The sequence below is a fragment of the Watersipora subatra genome, chromosome 4, assembly GCF_963576615.1.
Source record: "Watersipora subatra chromosome 4, tzWatSuba1.1, whole genome shotgun sequence".
In the NCBI taxonomy this organism is placed as follows: Eukaryota; Metazoa; Bryozoa; class Gymnolaemata; order Cheilostomatida; family Watersiporidae; genus Watersipora; species Watersipora subatra.
Window position 1 is genome coordinate 36,864,905 of NC_088711.1, and position 20,396 is coordinate 36,885,300.

Below are 20,396 nucleotides of genomic sequence, written 5' to 3' on the forward strand. Positions count from 1 at the left end.
CTCAATGACCTCTACATTGACAATCCTTCTGTCACATGTAATACATTTTATTCTCTTTTAAAGGAAAACCTGGTCTAGAACAAATGTATTTGTGCCGGCTTTGTATGATGGGAGTTGTTAAAAAACTCAAAATAGCTATTACAATTACATGTCAACGTACAAAGAACTCGGCTAACCTAACACATGCAATGCTGTTGCAAATATAGCACCTTCATCATTTGTGAAAAAATACTCCTTCACTCAAAATATCATTCAATAGAAATTGGAAGATATCCAATTCAATCGTAACAACAATACGTAACTGCCTAAAACTACAAAAGCACTCAGTTGCGCGTTGATCTAATTGGCTGGTTTATAGACTTAGTTGTTTGTGAACCTGGTCTCGGTGCGATGGGAGGTAGGCTATTGCCCCGCATATTGGATGGAAGACTTTGAAGATCATTGGTGCTGCTGGGCAGGGGCATAGCCTTGGCAGCAGCAGTGGATGGGGAAACCTTATTATTGGGCAATGGAGAGGGATGAGGTGCGAGAGTCGTTGGAGCTGCACTGGAAGCTGGCTCTCTAGCTGGCTCCTCAAAACTAGCCGTGTCAAGGTTCTCAGTTTCCATCTCTTTGTCACCCTCTTTGTCAGCCTCCTTGTCAGCCTCCTTGTCAGCCTTGGAACATTGTTAACATCTCCAATCAAATCAGTCAAAAACTCGTCTGTCATATGTTTCAGACTGTTTCTATGCATACTGACTTTATCATCACCTCCTCAGCATATTAAGTGCAAATAGGTTTAGATATGTTAAAATAGAAGCAATCGTATTATGCATGTGACAATAGATGGGTTTCACAGCCTTCAGGTGTAACATTTTAGATTTATCTACTCTTGCAAGATGACATTCACACCAAACACTTGCGTGAATCCTTTGAATAGCTTTAAAAATTAACGTTGTTTGCAATCGTCACTGTTTTTTTCCTGTAAACTGAGTTTTGAAAAATCTTGCTGCATATCTTCAACATCTAGATCGTTCATTTGCACAACCTTTCAAATCCATATAACAAATGATTGGTGGAGACTAGATAGCCCCCCAGGCTAAGTAATGGTTAAGAAAATTACATTAGTGACACAGTTTGCTAGCTGAAGTCTATGGAATGTATAGCACAGAATAAGAAATCGAGATAACTGCTGAGTCAAATTATCTCCTGTATCTCAGTTAGCACGTAATAATGGTAGTTGGCTGGATAGGTAAAATGGCTATGGTATCCTGCAGGACATTGTCACTAAATAGATGCTAAAAGGTTTTGTTCTTCAAGCAGTTTGCATTACTGACCAGATCGCCTCATAACAGTCTATTACACACCACCTTGGTAATTTATATAACAGCACCGGTAGCATATGCTGCTGCAGAGCAGACCTAACACAGAAGTTTATTAAATATTTTCTTCAGACATGGTCACAAATCAATGAACTTTTATTTTAGCCTGGCAATCTGGTGCGCCATGAGAGATTGTTAGGTGTAATAAATAATCGCACAAATATTCCAGAAATTGCGGTAAGACCTGCGGTGGTGCAGGTGGCAGAGTGTTGGTCTACAAAGCTGAAAGTTGTGAGTTCAAATCCTGATGAAAGCGATCTTTTTTCCTACTACTCAAAGGGTGGCTTCGAACAGACAGACATGGTTTTTTTTATATTAACGATTGGTATGACTCAACTCATCTACCCGCTTCCAATGTTCTATTAAAACTGCTAATTCCTGACAGCAGTTGGCCTACCTGTTCATTATAGACAAAGAATAACCCTTGGAATAACTGCACTTTTAATGTTAGGTTTTTCTGGCCGACCGGTACGCCCTTTAATATGGTAAAATTGGTCACAGTGTAACATTGCTTACAAGCAACCAACCAGCACACACTTTCTTTGCCTGCGCAAAGAGCACATAATAAAAAGTATGTTTCAAATACAATCTTCGATCATCAAAAGCCTTTACAACAGAACCAACATAAAATGCTCTCACTAAAACTTTAAAAATCCATTTTAAAAGGAGGTTTGATATCAACAAACATGGTTATAAAACAGGCAGATTTGCTTTAATCTGGGTCAATGCAACCGCTGCCTATTGGTTTAGCCATCTGGCATAACTTTGCACTCACAAACTCGTTGGTTGTCGAATACACTGTATGTTGTATTCCAGCAACTTTAGCATCCCGACAGCTGATAGCAATCAGAGTGTAGCTGTTGACTACCTGCTGCTTTATAATCAAATAGAATTATCTTACTTGTTTAGCCTCAGATAAATCACAACTATTGTACTTTCAAAGATTTCAAAAGTTGTAAACTAAACTGTTCTCTATTGTTATTTGTTTATAATGAAATAAGTGTTGCTCAAATACCAATAGCAAAACATTCAAATTTTAGCCGATCTAGCAAAGAAACAATCTGTTCTATAGTCTGCAGTAAAACTGTTGTATAGTCTGCAGTAACACTGCTATATAGTCTCCAGTAAAACTATTGTATAGTCTGCAGTAAAACTATTGTATAGTCTGCAGTAAAACTGTTATATAGTCAGCAGTAAAACTGTTATAGTCTGCAGTAAAACTGTTACATAGTCTGCGGTAAAACTGTTATACAGTCTGCAGTAAAACTGTTATATAGTCTGCAGTAAAACTGTTACATAGTCTGCAGTAAAACTGTTATATAGTCTGCAGTAAAATCGTTACATAGTCTGCAGTAAAACTGTTATATAGTCTGCAGTAAAACTGTTACATAGTCTGCAGTAAAACTGTTATATAGTCTGCACTAAAACTGTTGTGTAGAACACCAAGGTCTACACCATCAGCCTATAGAAGATCTTAGGCAACTAGTAGCTCCTGAACCTTTGAGGTAATTTTTTTCCAGAACACTATTTTGCCTAGAGTTTATCCAGTCTCTATAAAGTCTATAGAAAGTCTATAAAGTCTATCTAGTCTCCACCAATATTTTGAGGCATGTATTAGCAATGCTATTCATGTGATAATCCTAATTCTTGCAGGTATGAGCCGGAGCGAGATTTCTTAAAATACATAGTTAAAGGGCAGGCATGAATAGCTAATGAAAACATAATTTTTAAGGCATTCAATAAAATATATCGCAATGATTTTTATGAGAAAAAGATCCTCTTGTAAAAATAGATAAAGTCATAACTTGAATTGGCACTTAAAGGCTATCAAACGCCCCTATTAGTTTTTTTCTGAAGCACCAGATCAGAATCATTGGTTGACATGAGACCGGTGGTTGAGATGAGACCGGTGGTTGACATGAGACCGGTGGTTGACATGAGACCGGTGGTTGACATGAAACCGGTGGTTGACATGAGACCGGTGGTTGACATGAGACCGGTGGTTGACATGAGACCGGTGGTTGACATGAGACCGGTGGTTGACATGAGACCGGTGGTTGACATGAGACCGGTGGTTGCATCATGTATAATTCAATAAGAACCATAAAGGTGATATTAAGGAATTTTGTGAGTTTTGCCTACCTGATCCTCTCCCGACTTGTTTCTTTGTCTATTTGAGCTGTTCACGGTATTCTCTATCCATGCCGAGGCGGCTCTCTTGACTGTCCGAGATTCTTCAGAAGCTGGATCACCTTTCATTTTCATAACTGCCAACCTTGATAAAATAAACCATGCAGCTTGCATATTAGACCTCAACGTCGCTATTTTTAGGTACAAATATAATTTAGATTTGCGTGAGGATGACATTGTTGCTAACAGGAGATGTCATGCTTGTAAAGCCAAAGGTACTTCCTTGATGGTAAAAACTTAAATTACAGTATCGCACTTGACTAGTAATATGAATTTTACTAAAGACCAACCTACTAAAAAATTGACCGTATCTACTGTAGGCCTCCCTATGCACTTTGTAATGTCTGACATACCATCACAATCATTCTAGAAAAGAATCTCAAGGGGAATGAGAGTAAGTTAATACAAGTTGAACAAAGTACATCTAAAGAATTTCATAAACATAACAATTTTTTCATATTTGGATTTATGTAAGATATTTGCATAAATTTGCTCTCTTTGCCTGACTTCTAGCTAATGGTAAGTTCGAAAAAGGTTGACTGCACACCTACACAGATGCCTACACAATACCTTATGCAAGTGTATTTAGCAAACATTTTTTTCCATTTTTCTACAATAGCCATATAGAAACTATACTTAAAGTTTGCTTAAAAGCGTTTTATATTGAACCGTAATAAACCACTGACTATATACATTTTAATATACAATATATCTTATGTATTTTAATATACATATATATCTTATAAAATATTTCTAGTAAATATAGACACGAACAAAGAATATATTTCCATTTAATTCCAATTGTGACTAGTCAAGTTGGACATTAGGGCCCACCATCCCATTGCTAATATAGCTATTCAATGAGAACGGGTTAAAAAACTGAAATGAGTGGCAAGTGGAATATAGATGACATAAAACTGAACAAAGTGAATAACAAGATAATAATAGCAAACAGCTAACAACAGCTATTGTTAACTGTTGTTAATCATTGTTATCTATAACAGTTAGGCGGTAATAATAGTGATGAGTGTTCTGAGGAGTAGAGTTAACTAAACAATAATAATAATAACTAAACAATAATAATGATAACTAACCACTTGTGTCATTGCGCTGACCCGCAGCTTATCCAAAAACAAAAAAAATGGAAATTACTTCAGACTGAATAAATCATTCTTCAATGTAATGATTTTCCCAAAATCTTTGAGATTAGGCTGCTGTCGCACCTTCTTTAAAACTAAATTCACCAGAGGACACAGCAATGAACAAATACCTAGCATGCCAAATAATCTACGTGCCGACCTATCTACATGTATTGCTTCTATACACACCATGGGAGTTGTCTTACCACCTATTGAAAGGTCTCGCATTCCATCTGTCAATCGCAAAGTTCAAACACAATAGAATATTTTGTTCAAACTAATCATTATTTCTAACAACATATTACTTTTAACATATGTAATATATTATTTATTATTTACTAATATAATGCATTATGTTATGACAAATCCTCAGTGAACACAATGAACAAAAGGTCAGTTAGGGGAGAGAGTGCAAACTGTTGCTCTGTTAGAGAAGCCAACTAGACTGATAAAGAGTATTAGATACAAACACTGTTCATTACCAGTAATTGCTAGTTGACAAGACTAGGACAAATATATCAGTATTGTTAGTAAGCTCAGAGTGGTTGACACTATACGACACATTCTAAAATGCACAACTCCAGAAGCAAAAAGGAATAAAAGGACTCATCATTGACAGTCTGCAGCGCCAGTTCATAATATTTACACATATCATTTTGTGGAATTATTATTCTTAACTTATGAGGTTACAGTTATAATTGGTTTATAGTATTACGTTTCACAATATTATTTGTGACTTTCCAGATAGGCACTTAAAAGTTTTTCACATAGTATTTTTAACTCATTGGAACTATCCTTCAAATCACTATACTTTCTGTTTAATGAAAATTATATTATAATATAACCCGAATGAAAAGTAAAGCTTATAGCGACGAACCTTGTGAGACGTTTTACATTTTGTACTAAAGATTTTAGTAAGAATGTTTTCGAAAGATGCATGACTTTACAATTATTCGCCGTTCGGAACTCAGTGTTTCAGAACAGCGGAAGATGAGTAACATGTATACCAGTGTGCAGAGAAAATGATGCTAATGATAGACGATATATGTTACATTTGGTCAGGATACAGTATAAGTGAGCGGAAGTAGCTCGAAATGCTAACGTTCAACCAGCAGGAAGTTTTTTTCCACTTTTCCCAGCTATATTTCGAACACACGCGAGCACAAGGCTTTACAGCTGCATTTCCTACACACACTGGGACAGGACTTCTATGTAGCGGAGAGAAAACATGTGGACGAGATCGATCAGAATGCACATGAGGAGGATCAAAAGTTAACATAAATTCTATGCAAAGAATACCTGGTCTTCAAGATGACCTGAGTGCCCTTGACTCTGGCAACAACCAAGTAAGACAATGCATTACTATATTCTTAGATTTGATAGCTGCAATGAATACATGAATGTGTGTACCATGGCAACAGGACAATTCTGTGAAATCACCACAATACGACAGTGCTATGACACTGTGAAACTATGATGCAGTGACAAGGCTATAACATGATGCAACAGCAATTTGGCAGTAATAGCGCTATTAATATCTGACAGTACTGTAGCACCATGGCAATGTGACAGCAGTGCTACACCGTGGCAGTGCTACAGCACCATGACAATGTGATAGTGCTGTGACAATATGACTGTTCCATGACACCATGACAATGTGACAGTGCTGAGGCATCATGACAATGTGATAGTGCTGTGACACCATGACAATGTGACAATGCTGTGACACCATGACAATGTGACAGTGCTGTGACACCATGACAATGTGACAGTGCTGTGACACCATGACAATGTGACAGTGCTATGACACCATGACAATGTGACAGCGCTGTGGCGCTATGACAATGTGACAGTGTCATGACACCATGACAATGTGACAGTGCTGTGACACTACGACAATGTGACAGTACTGTGACACTATGATTCTACTATCTATATTGATCAGCTGAATAGGTGCTAAATGATGTGAAAAGTTTTAAATTTACATAAATTCTATAGAAAATCTGAGTTTTTTTGTCATGATGCATTTTTCTCTGGTTTATTTTATTACTTTAAAACCAACAAATCTTCACAGGACATTGCGATGGGAAAGTATGAGGTCACTTTCAGCCATGCCTATTAGTTTATATATTTTCCATAAAATTCTAGATGTTATATTGGTAGATGCACCTCAGTTTAAAGGCTGTTCTCGGACAAACAGACATTTTAAAAATAGATTACTCATTGAACAACTCATGGCTTCAGCAAAGACGTGAAATAGACGATTACCTAGCATTGTGTATATTTGATATCACAATGTACATACATTATGTCACATATAACAAGTCACTAAAAATGTACAGCAAGTAATCATTATAGAATAACCACATAAACTGTGTTGGCTAAATTGAAAAACAAGTGAAAGCACTGAAGCATTGGAGCACTGAAAGCATAGGAGATGTAGTTTCTGTTCACAGCCGACCACAAGCATGCATGATAAGGTACTATATAACACAGGTGTGGGTCGAGGCTAGGGTCATCAGCTGAGTGAGTTTAATAGGAAAGCTTACAATACAATAGAGGTTGTCTCTAGGAACATACTCAGCCTGTTCTTTAGCCCTAGTAGATGAAAATAAACGATTACTGACAGCCAACAGAAAGTGAGAAAGGAGACTAATCTATGGGCTAACATCATTTACGCAAGGTTACCATGGTAGTATCGAGTTTTAATAAAATTTAACTGAAAATAACCGGTAATTGGGAAGGAAACCTACAAGGGTGCTGACCTACTAAGGTGATAACAAAAATATATTAATAAAACATGACGGTAAGTAAATTTTGTTTTAGTAAGCAAGGAACTAAAAATGGTCAATAATGCAATCAACAATAGTAAGAAAATTACAATAAATAGTACGCTGTCAACAATTTAAAGAGTGAATTATTGAACAAAAGAACAACAGTCTGTATATTCATTGATTTTACTTGAAATTTTACTAACAGAAGATAGTTCATTAGGCAGTCAGAAAGATAGTAGAGAGATCAGTGGTCACTAGAGGGATGTTCTCAATAGAAGTGTGACGTAGATAGAGATATTCTCAGTAGAAGTGAGATGTAACTAGAGAGATATTCTCAGAAGACATCTTGCAGCAAGCAAACTCGCTAACATTCTAAAACGCTCAATATTTATAAGCAGGATATATGTAGATCTGCTGTATATACTTACGTTTCACCTTGCATATAAACTGACACTTGAAAATTTGCTTAAAAAAAAGGAATTTGGTAAACACTCAACCATAAGATATATAAGTTCTCAAATACCACGATTTTTGGAATTTATCATCAAGTTGAATGGCAACTCATGTCCAAATGATAGTTCTGAAAAGTTTACTTCACCAAAGTGAGCAATCTATCAAAAAGACTGCTAGCCAACGGTCGTTTTTTTCTGTAATATCTAAAAAATTGTTGTTTTACAAACCAGATTTCCTATTAAAATGCGAAGCAATTTTTAACATACGGTATGTCTGAAACTTTTCAAAATATTAGTTTTACAGGTAAAGCGAACATGCTAGTCTAAATAAAAAATAAACAGCAAAACTAAACAAAAATTATATCAAGTTTATTTAAACTGCATCTAGCTTATGTTAGAAAATTATACTGCATGCTTTTATCCCTCATTCTACGGCCGAACTTATGCATTGCCGAGCTTATGTCATCTCCCAATGAAGTAGCAACGCATATCTATGTCAAGGTTTGACTGTACATCGCCATTGGAAGTGTTTTAGAATTGATAACAATTGTTCATCATAGCACGTTTACAACTTGAAAGTTTCTTTGTTGTTAAGGAAGCTAGGAGACTTTACTCTACAGAAAGATACAACATTCTGTAATGCTTGTTACTTCCTCAACAGTACAGAACTTTAACTTGTGTTCTTACATGGCCATCCTTGATAGTGTGTTGGGAGTGTTCAAATTTGTACAAACTTTAAACCCCTTGCACCAGTTCTTAGCCTATAATAGTCTTTAACAAACTCTTAGCTTCGCTGCTTTCCTTACATTTGATTGGTCAATAAGTGGTGAAAATCAGCCATTCACACACAATAACTTGTACCATTAACCAGCCATTGGCTGAAAATGTATAAGACAAAAATTCGAGCTCAAAAACTTTATAGAATGAGAACAAAATTAAACCACTAACAGACAGCTGTCCGAAGCTATTGTTATTTACAATTTTTTGCATATTCTTTTACGTAAGCCATTTTGGTGTACATATAACAATAACAAATATGCTGAAATAACTCTGTGAGTGTCGACTTCTTCAGATGGGAATACTAATAAATCTTGATAATTGACAGGAGCCAACGATTCTCATGATTGAGTCAGTATTTTTCCTTTCCCTACCGTTCAGCTCATACGACAGCAAAAGGAAAAAGTAACAAACTTTATATAGTAACAACTTCATCATACATTGATATATGTCAACATTACATTTAGATTTGCCTTTTTAAGTCTGCCCTCTACATGATCATGCCATTACCTCCTGCTGACATGTAGCTCCTGCCCACGCTACATTTTCCATAATCGTAGATAGGAAATGATTGAAAATGCAGACCACTTTCATGTTTCTAGCACAAGTAAAAACAGGAAATTTTGTACTACACCGTTTATATTAGCTAAATATTTGAGAAAACAAAACCAAAATCTTGTAGTAATAAAGTTTGCTGACTTTTGCAGCGGGATTATGATACTGATGATAATAATAGACAGAGAGGGGCTCTTGGTAGCTTTACATGATTAGGTTTGATAGCAACCTGACTACAATTACATTCATAACAAAATTAACTTTTGTGGCAAACTTTAGGCTATTCTAAACAGACCTGTAGAACAGCCTTGGATAAAATAAAACCATGTAATAATGGATTGTCTATAACATAATTTGCATTGGCTAGCCAATTGGATAGTGTAATACATGAGTATAACAACAAAATTAATTCAAACTTTTCAATGACCTTCGCTCCTCACGCACAACCATGACAAACATTTCTAAATTTATTTATAAGGAAATCCCTTCCGATTAAAGCAAAAGTGTTTTACCAATTTTCATCGCGAAGTACTCCAACTGTTGCTATCCCACCTACTGAGAGGGCAGACAGCAATTTATTTTACTTTATAATATGTAAATTTTAACACAAATAGCGAGCTGTTTGCAAAAGTTATCTCTATTGACCCCATACTTGGTGATTAACCTGTGATTTCATTGGCCACTTTATATAGTCTATTTGATATATTGAGCTTGAACTGTCTTGTTACTGGCTGCATTTAAGCGCTGTATTCTTCCTAAACTATCAACATGTTTGTAAGCTCTTGAGGACTAGTTCAAGCTAGTAGAGCTATGAGTGTAGTACCTCGCTCTTAGGATGTTTTTAGTATACTCGCTGGCATTGCTAATGTCATCCCTTGTCGCCATACGCCTATCATACAAGTAGTCTCCGAGTTTGGCGAATCCCAAGCCAAGAAGTCCACAGCAGCCTATCACAACCAACGTAATAACCACGTCTGGTACGACTGACGCCTACAAGTGACAGATGACTGAGGTCATAGCGACTGACATAACTTAAATGAGAGAAAAGCTGAACCAAGAGAAAGAAACATAATATATTATACAATATAATACAATATATTATAAGATAATATAATAAGTAAATGCATTGAAATAGTGGAAAGCAGGAAAGATCAGCTTGCTAATCAATGAACTACATGTATAACCAAAATCTCAATTACGAAAATCATCTTTCTGTTCGTTGTGTTATCTCCTCTGGAAACACGAATTTCAAATAATCTAAACCAGAATCCGGCAATTTTTCCTGCTATAGTTTTTCCTGTCTACAGTGTAATTAGTTTCTCCTGCTACAGTGTACAAAGTAGCCATCTTCTTCCGGTAGGCGTCAAACAGGACACTCAAGGCTCTACTGCCAGACAAGTGAAGCATGGAGATTCTATATAGTGCTGCACGATAAAACGATATTGCACGATAGGTGTCGATTTTATATGGGACAATATCATTTTGGGGCGTTTTGTACGTCGATTCTGTAATCGGGTATATCGACATTTTCGATATCATGTTAAGACGATAAATATCTGTGTTTAATTGGCAGAACCAACATCGATTATCATTGGCTTTCGTGACTCAATATCGGCACAGCACTAGTTTCTGAAAACTTATTTACGAGCCCGCGAATTTCCTTTATCTCTGAGAATCCTCTAGAAACGGACCGGCAAGAAAGAACAAGTGTCTTAAAGTTAGAGAGAAAAGACAACTCCTCATTTTTTGTATTTGGACACGATTATTGACCTTGCATTTATGTTTTTTTGTGAAACGGCACAATAATCTATATCGAGAGAGCATAACTCCAAAGTTTCGATAGAGAACGATATCGATAGCTCACAGGCCAATATATCGTTTTGGCATGTGGTGTAATATCACGCAGCACTAATTCTATACCCCTCACAGTTGTAAGAACATTACAGTAGCATTCGGATAGATAAGGGTAGACGATAACCGAGTCAGGTTAAGGTTTATTGACAGTGGAGAAGCGCATGAGTGTTGATGTGCAGCACTAAAAGCCGTTGTCTGAGATCCTTACAAATGGCTGAACATTTTTAGGCATTGATATCCGAACACTTATATAATAAAAGCATTCAGTATTGTAACTATATTGTATTGCTAACAATATTGTATTGCTTTGTTTACATTTCATTGATGGGTAATTACTATGCCTTCACATATCACCCAAAGTAGCGTGTAGAGGATAACTCCAGTTTATCGATAGGCATTAGACTATATGATAGGCATTTTATAGATAATTAGACACCCTCAGGTAGAAGTAAGGAAACTGAAATCACCCTTAGAGGTCCTGTTTAACCATGTTCAGGTGAAACAATCAGTTAAGACTATGTTGTTGAGTAGTTTTTTATATAGATCCACTAAATTTCAATTCATTTCAAGTGTCATTTCTTGTAACTGGTAAAGATAACATGTACACGCGTTTATAGCCATAACTCCAAATAAATAGAGTTTAGAGCGGTCATTTAATGTCATAGTGCAGTGCTATTGTTAATAAAATGCAATTGTAAGCTTCCAAATACTTCAGCCAATCGCAATAAATCCCTGGAGCAAAGCTTTTTGCTATGTGCGAAGCATTTCAGCTATACATTTGTACAGTAGCACCAAAAACATGTAGTAAAACTACCATAAGATTAGATCTTGAATGGCAAACTCCACCCTCACATTGCTAGAATATTCTACAAGTTTACAAACTCATTAAAAGACTGATATTATGAGAAATGATTATAAAGGGGATGCTAGTGAATGTAGACTTCTATCCTTCATCTAGGATTCAGCTTTAATCGATAAGCTAACTGAGATATTCAGCTACTAGATTTAATTAACTACCTAATGCCATTAATTTATTGGTTAGCTGCGCTTAACAATAATACACAATTATGTTTATATGTCATCAAATAACCCATCAAAACCATAGCTGTTTTAAGCCGTAGCCCAATATGCATGCACACCTTCGTCCGTTCCATAAAAACTGATTCTACAAATGACCTGAAAATTGGTGATGCTTCATAAAACAATCAACTTAACAACTTGGTCGTAACAAACTGTTTCACCTGATCATGGAGAAAACCTTTTAAACATAGTGTCACAAATGACTATTATTATTCAACTATATCTCGCTACCTAGAAATAGAATGCAACTCACATTTGGAATAGTTGTAGAGCCATACAGAGCTGTAAGATGAACTCCTGATTCACTGCTGTTATTCGCTTCCGCAACTGTCGAGTTGTTACCTGTTAAAAGATACTTAGTTGTATGTTGCGAGAATTCAATGTGACATTATCTACTGGCTGGTAAGCCAGACACCTTTAATGAGCACTTGCCAACACCATACCAGAAATCAATTGTTATACAATAAATTGTCTGTGATGCTAGGAAGATAGTCCCACCATATTTAACAAAGCTTTCCCTAAAACACCTGTTTGTATCGAATCAGCCATAATGTTTGTAGCCTATGACAAATCAAACCCACTAGAGTAAATTTAAATTTTTCCGAGCGTGTCGATTGCACAAGCGAGAAACAAATCCATTTTAGTGAAATCTGCTTGCCCTACAGACCTATACAGTTACTCAATTTCATTTGATAAAGAAATTTAGCCTATGGCAACTGCATCACTTGCCAATTTATAAGCTGCTTTTTATTACCCATGCAACACTGGACATTGATCTAGTGTGTATATATACTACCTGGTATATATACTATAGATATTTATATATACATGTATACAATATATATACATGTATACAATACATATACATGTATACAATATATATACAAGTATACAATACATATACATGTATACAATATATATACAAGTATACAGTATATATACATGTATACAGTATATATATACATGTACACAGTATATATACATGTATACAGTATATATGCATGTGTACAGTACATATACATGGATACAGTATATACATGTATACAGTATATATAAATGTATACAGTATACATACATGCATACAGTATATATACATGTACACAGTATATATACATGTACACAGTATATATACAGTATAAATACAGTATATATATATACATATATATGTATACAGTATATAGGCATATATACTGTATACATATAAGTATAAATATATATACTGTCTATATACACTGTATATAATATATACACAGTATATATACCAGCTAATATATACATCTACTAGATCGATGCCCTGTGTTGCATGGGTAACAAAAAACAGCTTATAAACAGCGGCGAATAATGTAGTTGCCACGGGCTATGTTTCTTTATCAAATGAATTTGAGTAACTTGAGCTGGTCTAAATCTTTACTTTACTAAGAGTCATGTTTGTCCTTCCGTCTGGACGTTGAGAACCAATGATTACACCTCACAAGGGTCAAACAGTACATATGTAATATGAAAACGTATATTCGGCGGATGCATGGATGTGAAGCTAAGCGTACTACCACCAAGTCACACAGCCAGCTTGCCACAACCTTGAACTTATACCTATACTTATACTTATAAGGTAATCATTATGCATCATGATCTCTCAACCAATAATGATCTTCAAGCATGCTAGAATAAACAATTATTTCATGATATGGCAAGGTGGCCGCTTGCCATAGTGGTCAGCGTCTGTCTGTAGAACCAGTCGTTCCGAGTTCAATTCCAGTGCGAAACGGTTTTAGGTTTCTACAACTTTATTGCTACAACGAACATACGGATGACAGAATAACGAACACATATATATGTACAACTACAAGTGTATATAAATACATATATATACATGTATATACATACATGTAAACATATACATACATGTAAACATATACATATATATATATATATATATATATATATATATATATATATATATATATATACATATATACAGTACAGTGACTAAGCGACAAGAGCAACCACATGTCATTAGCCCAAAATATTACAACAATTTATACGCTGACCAGGTGATCAGATGAATGTTTGAGTCAAGTTTTGACAGCTATTGTAAGTGTGGGGGATGCTATAAAGGAAAACTGGTGGGGTTAGAGATGTCAGAGCCAATGCACACACGAGTATACCCAATAAGAGCATACTCAGAGAAGAGCATGAGCTCAAGTTGACCTTGACATATGTGGCAAATTCAAAATCTGTTTAGGTCTATGTACTAGCTCCGACCTAAGAGAGCTCAACTAATTTAGTAGGAAACTGAAACCCAAGGCAGGGTAGATATTGCTTCAAGAGTTGTACCAAGGACAATGTATTATGAATTAGTAACAGAAAGTGTGAGAACTTATTGCAGGACAGAAAATCGCGAGATATTCACTATGTTTCCATGATGCGCAATGCTTCGGAGTTGCGCCCTCTCCGAATCATGGAAACGGCGTCTTCGCACTGCGCACTGATCAGGGCGAAGCGAGTGCAAATTCGCAGCAAGGAAACAGTGGCTGCGCATAGCTCTCATGCCGTGGAGATGGATTCTTCGAGGGTCATAAGCTAGTACAAATGTTATCTCGCTAATCTTGTTTTTTTCTATTCTTCCAATCTTCTTTCACCTATATTTAATTATGGTTTGCACCCATGAGGATGATAAGGTGATTGCTCTTCTAGACTTTGTTATCGATGCCAACACTTTTCGAAAAATAGGTGGCAAGTCCTAAATTAACGTTTAAATAATATATTACTTAAAAAATACTTATTAAAAATATATTACTTTGTAAAAATTGTGTTAAGGTTTGTAAAACCTTGTGAATGTGTATTGTAAATAAAAGTATGATGATGACAGAAGCATAAAACGACCGTTTCTGACGTTCGGTATCCATGATTGATTCAATTTCTCCATCAGGCGATTCGATTTATACAATTTCTCTTCTCTGCTAATTTGCTGAAAACCGCTGTGCAGCATGGAAACGTACAATCCCCTCGACTTCGGAGGGGGCTGCATTGCAGTACTGCGCACCATGGAAACATAGTGATTATTGCAGGACACAAAATTGTCGCACACAGAGAATCATCGATGGAGCATTTTCGCATTGAAAGCAAACAACTCTGACATGATTACATGCATGTTCTATGCAGAATATATGGTATGTTACATAAAGATAACTGTATCGAAAGAGGACAACCCCAAATATGTTATTTAGTGTATCACCACATTATTTGGTTTAATAATGAACAATATCATTTAGAAAACGCTGAAATCAAATTCTTCGACTGTGTAGAAAGGGAACGGCAGAGATTACACTGCGAATAACAATAATCAATGAGACAGCGCTGTTGCATAGACACAACAGAGCGATGACAGCTTGAAACGGAGAGTAGAGTGAAGTAGTACCTAACTTCTCAACAGGCAGTTGAATACGGTGGACAAAGAATAGAAATAGTTGTGTTCGTAGAGACTAAACAATGAATCAACTGAATTATCACAGCAAAGATAATGGTAGAGATGATTCAACCTAAAACTGTCTAAATTGTAGAAACTGCCAGAACTAAAAATGCTTTCAATGGACTAGTTGTAGTGTGTTGATGTACATGTAGTAATGTTGTAGTAATGTTGCAGTAATGTAGTAGTAAGTGTCGAGAAAGCTATGCATAAGGTACAAAATTATATGACCAAGAAGATGAAGAATACAAGGTACATAAATACCCAAATCAACAGAATATTTTGTTGAGGATGTAGTGATGCAGAAGGTTTGCAAAAGGTTAGGTAACATTGTGAGTGAGAAAATATTAAAATGAATCCCTACAATAAGTTAGAATGAAGAGCAGACAAGTAGCAATACTGAAACTGCTTAACTATGTAAACATGAGTTGTTTGTATACCTCAAACTATAGTATAACTCAAACTATGGTACAACTCAAACTATTATATAACTCAAACTATGGTATAGCTCAAACTACTGTACAACTCAAACTACTGTATAGCTCAGATTATTGTATAACTCAAACTATTGTATAACTCCTACTATTATAAAACTCAAACTATTGTATAGCTCAAACTATTGTATAACTCAAACTATTGTACAACTCAAACTATTGTACCACTCACACTATTGTATAGCTCAAACTATTATTTAATATAACTCAAACTATTGCATAACTCACACTATTGTATAGCTCAAACTATTATATAACTCAAACTATTGTACAACTCACACTATTGTATAGCTCAAACTAATATTTAATATAACTCTAACTATTGCATAACTCAAACTATTGCATAACTCAAACTATTATATAACTCAAACTATTGCATAGCTCAAACTATTATATAACTCAAACTATTATATAACTCAAACTATTATATAACTCAAACTATTGTATAACTCAAACTACTGTATAACCCAAACAATAGTATAACTGAAGTTGTCAGTTTTTGGTAGTAACAACTAAGCAGACTTACTTGAGAAGCAGAGCGTTGGAAAGAGGAGAAATGCAATGCATGATGTAGCTGTAAATCTCTTCATGTCTACACCAAATAATCCTTTCTACTTGAGCAACAGCTTCCTTCAAAGACTCCCCTAGAAGACCACAAACTTCCCATAAGCTAAATCTTCTCTCAATATTTGCTGGAGTATATACAAGTGAGAATATAGCGAGGCAATTAGAGAAACTCTTGTCTACTAATCACTGACCTCGTCTAAGATAGAGTAGTTGCAAATCTCCTAGCTACCACACAACACAAAAGCTGTCGTAAATGGACTCGTTCAGGCGTAATGAATAGTATAAATTGAAACTTAATATTAGTGCTTATATGAACAAATGTTTTAGAGCAGCACAATTGTTTGTCGAGCTAAGAGCAAGCTGAGAATGGAATCGATAGGAGGCAGAGGATTAGTGATGTCGTTGCTGCAGTCAGTGACTGCTAGAACGAGATGGAAAGCAATTAAATGAATTCACCAGACAACTGTTTATATATACTATTATGCATAGCCTTCTCCATATATACTCGCTCAGTAGATGTCAATGTATTGAATATGAGCGGCAGTCTTCCAACCAAGTCATCCCTACTTACTCAAGATATCATATTTGAAGATCATGATGCATGAGGGAGGGTTTCTGCTACCTAATTTCACAATATTGACAAGTTAATTCTTGTAAAAGTATTATTCTTGCAGACCTTAGAGAAAATATTAAACTTACTAATGTGTTATATAGATTGCAGCCCTGAATTGAAGTCCTTGTGTATGCAGAGTGATTATCTACAAGCATGACATACATAAGCAAAACATATCTATAGCATAATGCTCTTACACCCATTCAAAATAGCATGGGCCGTAATCAAAGGAAGAGCTATGACACACAATCTAACCTTGTAAATCTTTTTTATAATATAGCTTAAAACCTCTAATTAAATACCATGGCACTCTATTTTTCAACTCTTCCTCTCTAGTGGCAGCCAATTGGAGGTGACGTTCAAATAAAGGTGGCACTCAATTAGAGGTTTTACGGTAGCTTAATATTTGTGACGAAAATGAACTTTACTACAGAATTAGTCAAAATCGTATTTTCAGCACAATTAATTTCTCGGAAATGTATTGCCAAGGAATTTGGTTGGTTTATGGCAAGATGTTGTCTGACAATTGGTTGGTTTATGGTAAGATGTTGTCTGACAATTGCAATAACTTCCATGTCAGCAACGTTTAACATTCCTTAGAATTTGTATTGTTTTTATGAAACTTGACTGAATACTACCAAAAATCGCAAGCAGAATATTCCCAAGTTTGAATGCTCTAGACATAGAGACAGTTGATTTTTTCAATTTTTTTCTATATATGACTGTACAGAGAATAAAGAGGACCAAGGAGGCAGCAGTGAAAACGTTTAATCAGCAGCATGTTGATATGTCATTACACTGATAGAGGAGCCTGTAAATTTGATGCATGTGCGCGATAGATATGATGTTAGGTACTGTAAAGATTTTTAGAAATTTTTAAAATTATACAATTCTTTACAGTTTTAATCCGAAAAACTGTGAAACACTTTTTTTATATTTGGTGACAATTGCTGTATGCCGCTGAACTTTTTACCAGTGTTTTACCAAATATCATTGGGTTTTGAGCATATTTAGATAAATTTAAGGAAAGCCTCAAAATTCAAAGAAATTCAAAACATCCTATAATTGGACAAATTGCCCATATATACTGACGCATATTGAAAAGAACAGTCATTACAAATAAATTTTAATTTTCTCTGTAGTATTTCATAAGCAACAAACTATTGTTGTTTAAGCAAAGTGTAAAGGGAGGTTAAGAAAAAGCAATATACAGTATTGTCTTTATAGCCCATCTTCAAAGGGTAGTCAAAGCTCTAATAAGTGTATGTATATTTTACTTATATAATGAATGCGTGTGTTCTCGATTTTAAATATCAAAATGTATATGCGGCTTCCATTGGGTTTTTTGTGGAAACCGGGTTCAAATGGTTCTTTCGGTGTTAAGGGTTGTCAACCCCTGCCGCAGTTCAATTGCAAGCAATAGATGTCAACTGGTAGAGATCTTTCTCAGCTTCCTAATGCATATCTATTTAGAGATCTATAAGTTGGAAGTTCTAGCAGATTTATTGTATCTGAAAGGATTAATGTAGCTCCGTTCGAAGGAGGGTGCAAAATATAGGTAACATTCACTTCACCCATAAAAGAATAAAATTTATCTTACCAAAATTCTGATGAGCTATTTGAAAAATACCACGCCACCCTTTTTTGAACTTGACCTCTAAGAAAACGCTACTACAGAGGAAGGGTAGAAAAATAGAGCTCCATGGCATTCAAATAGAGTTTTACAGTATCTTGAACAAGTTCAGAGAGAATATAGAATTAACAGCATAGACTAACAGTCAGGTTTGGTGGACATGAGCTCAGAGAGAAGTAAGTTTGGGGTAGTTAGCTGGTGTATTTTGAGTAACACCTTAGTTGCGTGAGGCAGAGACAGAAAAAAAGAATGATAGTAGACCAAATATTCGATATAATACAGTCAGTAAAAATATATACGTAACTATATCTGAATATGTCTGCAATTTAATCTGAGACATCTGTCAGCAAGTGGTTATTAAAAGCTGAGGTGAAACATTTTATCCATGTCATAGAGATGGTGTCATTGGAGTGCCAAGAAATTTGAGCACATTCGAGAAAAACATAGCAATATTAACATAATTCATTCTGAGACTATGCCAACAGGAATATCTGGGCAGTTGAGTTTGTATTGCTGATGGTGCAAGCAAGGGCTAAACTCAAACCAATCGGATGCGCTGCCTCTTCATATGGCTGTGCACCGAGATAAGACATAAATACGTTGATTGATTAATACGTAAATACTGTTGATTGGTTCATTGCACCTGCCTTAAAGCACGATGCCTTCAGATTAAGCGAAGAGTTTATTGCCCGGTTCACATTTACTTCAGACAGAGCTAGATCTACCAAAAACTGCTGGTGTAGGTTGCCCATCAGGAAGTTGTTTCCTCTATGCATAAGGTGAGGCGGGTACAACCTTCGTTGGCCAGTTGCTACAATCAACTAACACCTTTACTATTAGTGACTTGCAGCCTCTTAGGAAGGCTAGAAGGTAGCAGATCAGAATATTTGGTTTATTTAATACTGATGAGTTCCCAACTAAGTTTTTTATGTAATGTCATAAAAGTGGCAATCTTTGCCGGAATGTGTATCACTGATGACATTTAACAGTGAAACGTAGGATTATTTGTGGTTTTTGATAAACCTGCAACCATACATTCTGAATGATTGAACAGAAAAAGCATCTAGTGAAGCCTGCAAGACACAGTGTAAGAGACGTATACCAAGTGAACTATAGATGCATATTTGAGACATTTTTATAGGTCTATAAACAGGTCCACTCTTACGACTCAAGAAGGAATCTCCTTTCAGCTGGCCTATCATCCCATTTCTGTTACCAGCGACTTGCTTGCTTAACAATTTGAGGGGTTTTTCTATGCACTAAAAGAGGGCCTTCCATTTTATGCCTTTTTAATTAAAGCAAATCCAAATTATATTACCTACCAATGTGCATTGCATGGCACGTGTATAGCTGAAGACATAAAACATGCTGCTCTCCTTCAGTAGACTAGTAACTAACCTAACTACAATATACCAGTATTAGACTTAAGTATAGTTCCACT

The 20,396-nt window shown here is 35.6% G+C and overlaps 1 protein-coding gene across 1 annotated transcript; it reads right to left on the bottom strand.

Moving 5' to 3' along the window:
• Positions 1 to 50: 50 nt before the first annotated feature.
• Positions 51 to 17,698, bottom strand: LOC137392788 (uncharacterized). The gene is made up of 6 exons (XM_068079115.1): positions 17,409 to 17,698; positions 16,669 to 16,786; positions 12,436 to 12,524; positions 10,072 to 10,238; positions 3,504 to 3,636; positions 51 to 656 (listed from the first exon to the last, which is right to left on the bottom strand). The coding sequence occupies exons 2-6, from the start codon at positions 16,730 to 16,732 to the stop codon at positions 324 to 326; spliced, it is 786 nt and encodes a 261-aa protein (XP_067935216.1). The 5' UTR covers positions 16,733 to 16,786; positions 17,409 to 17,698; the 3' UTR covers positions 51 to 323.
• Positions 17,699 to 20,396: the final 2,698 nt, after the last annotated feature.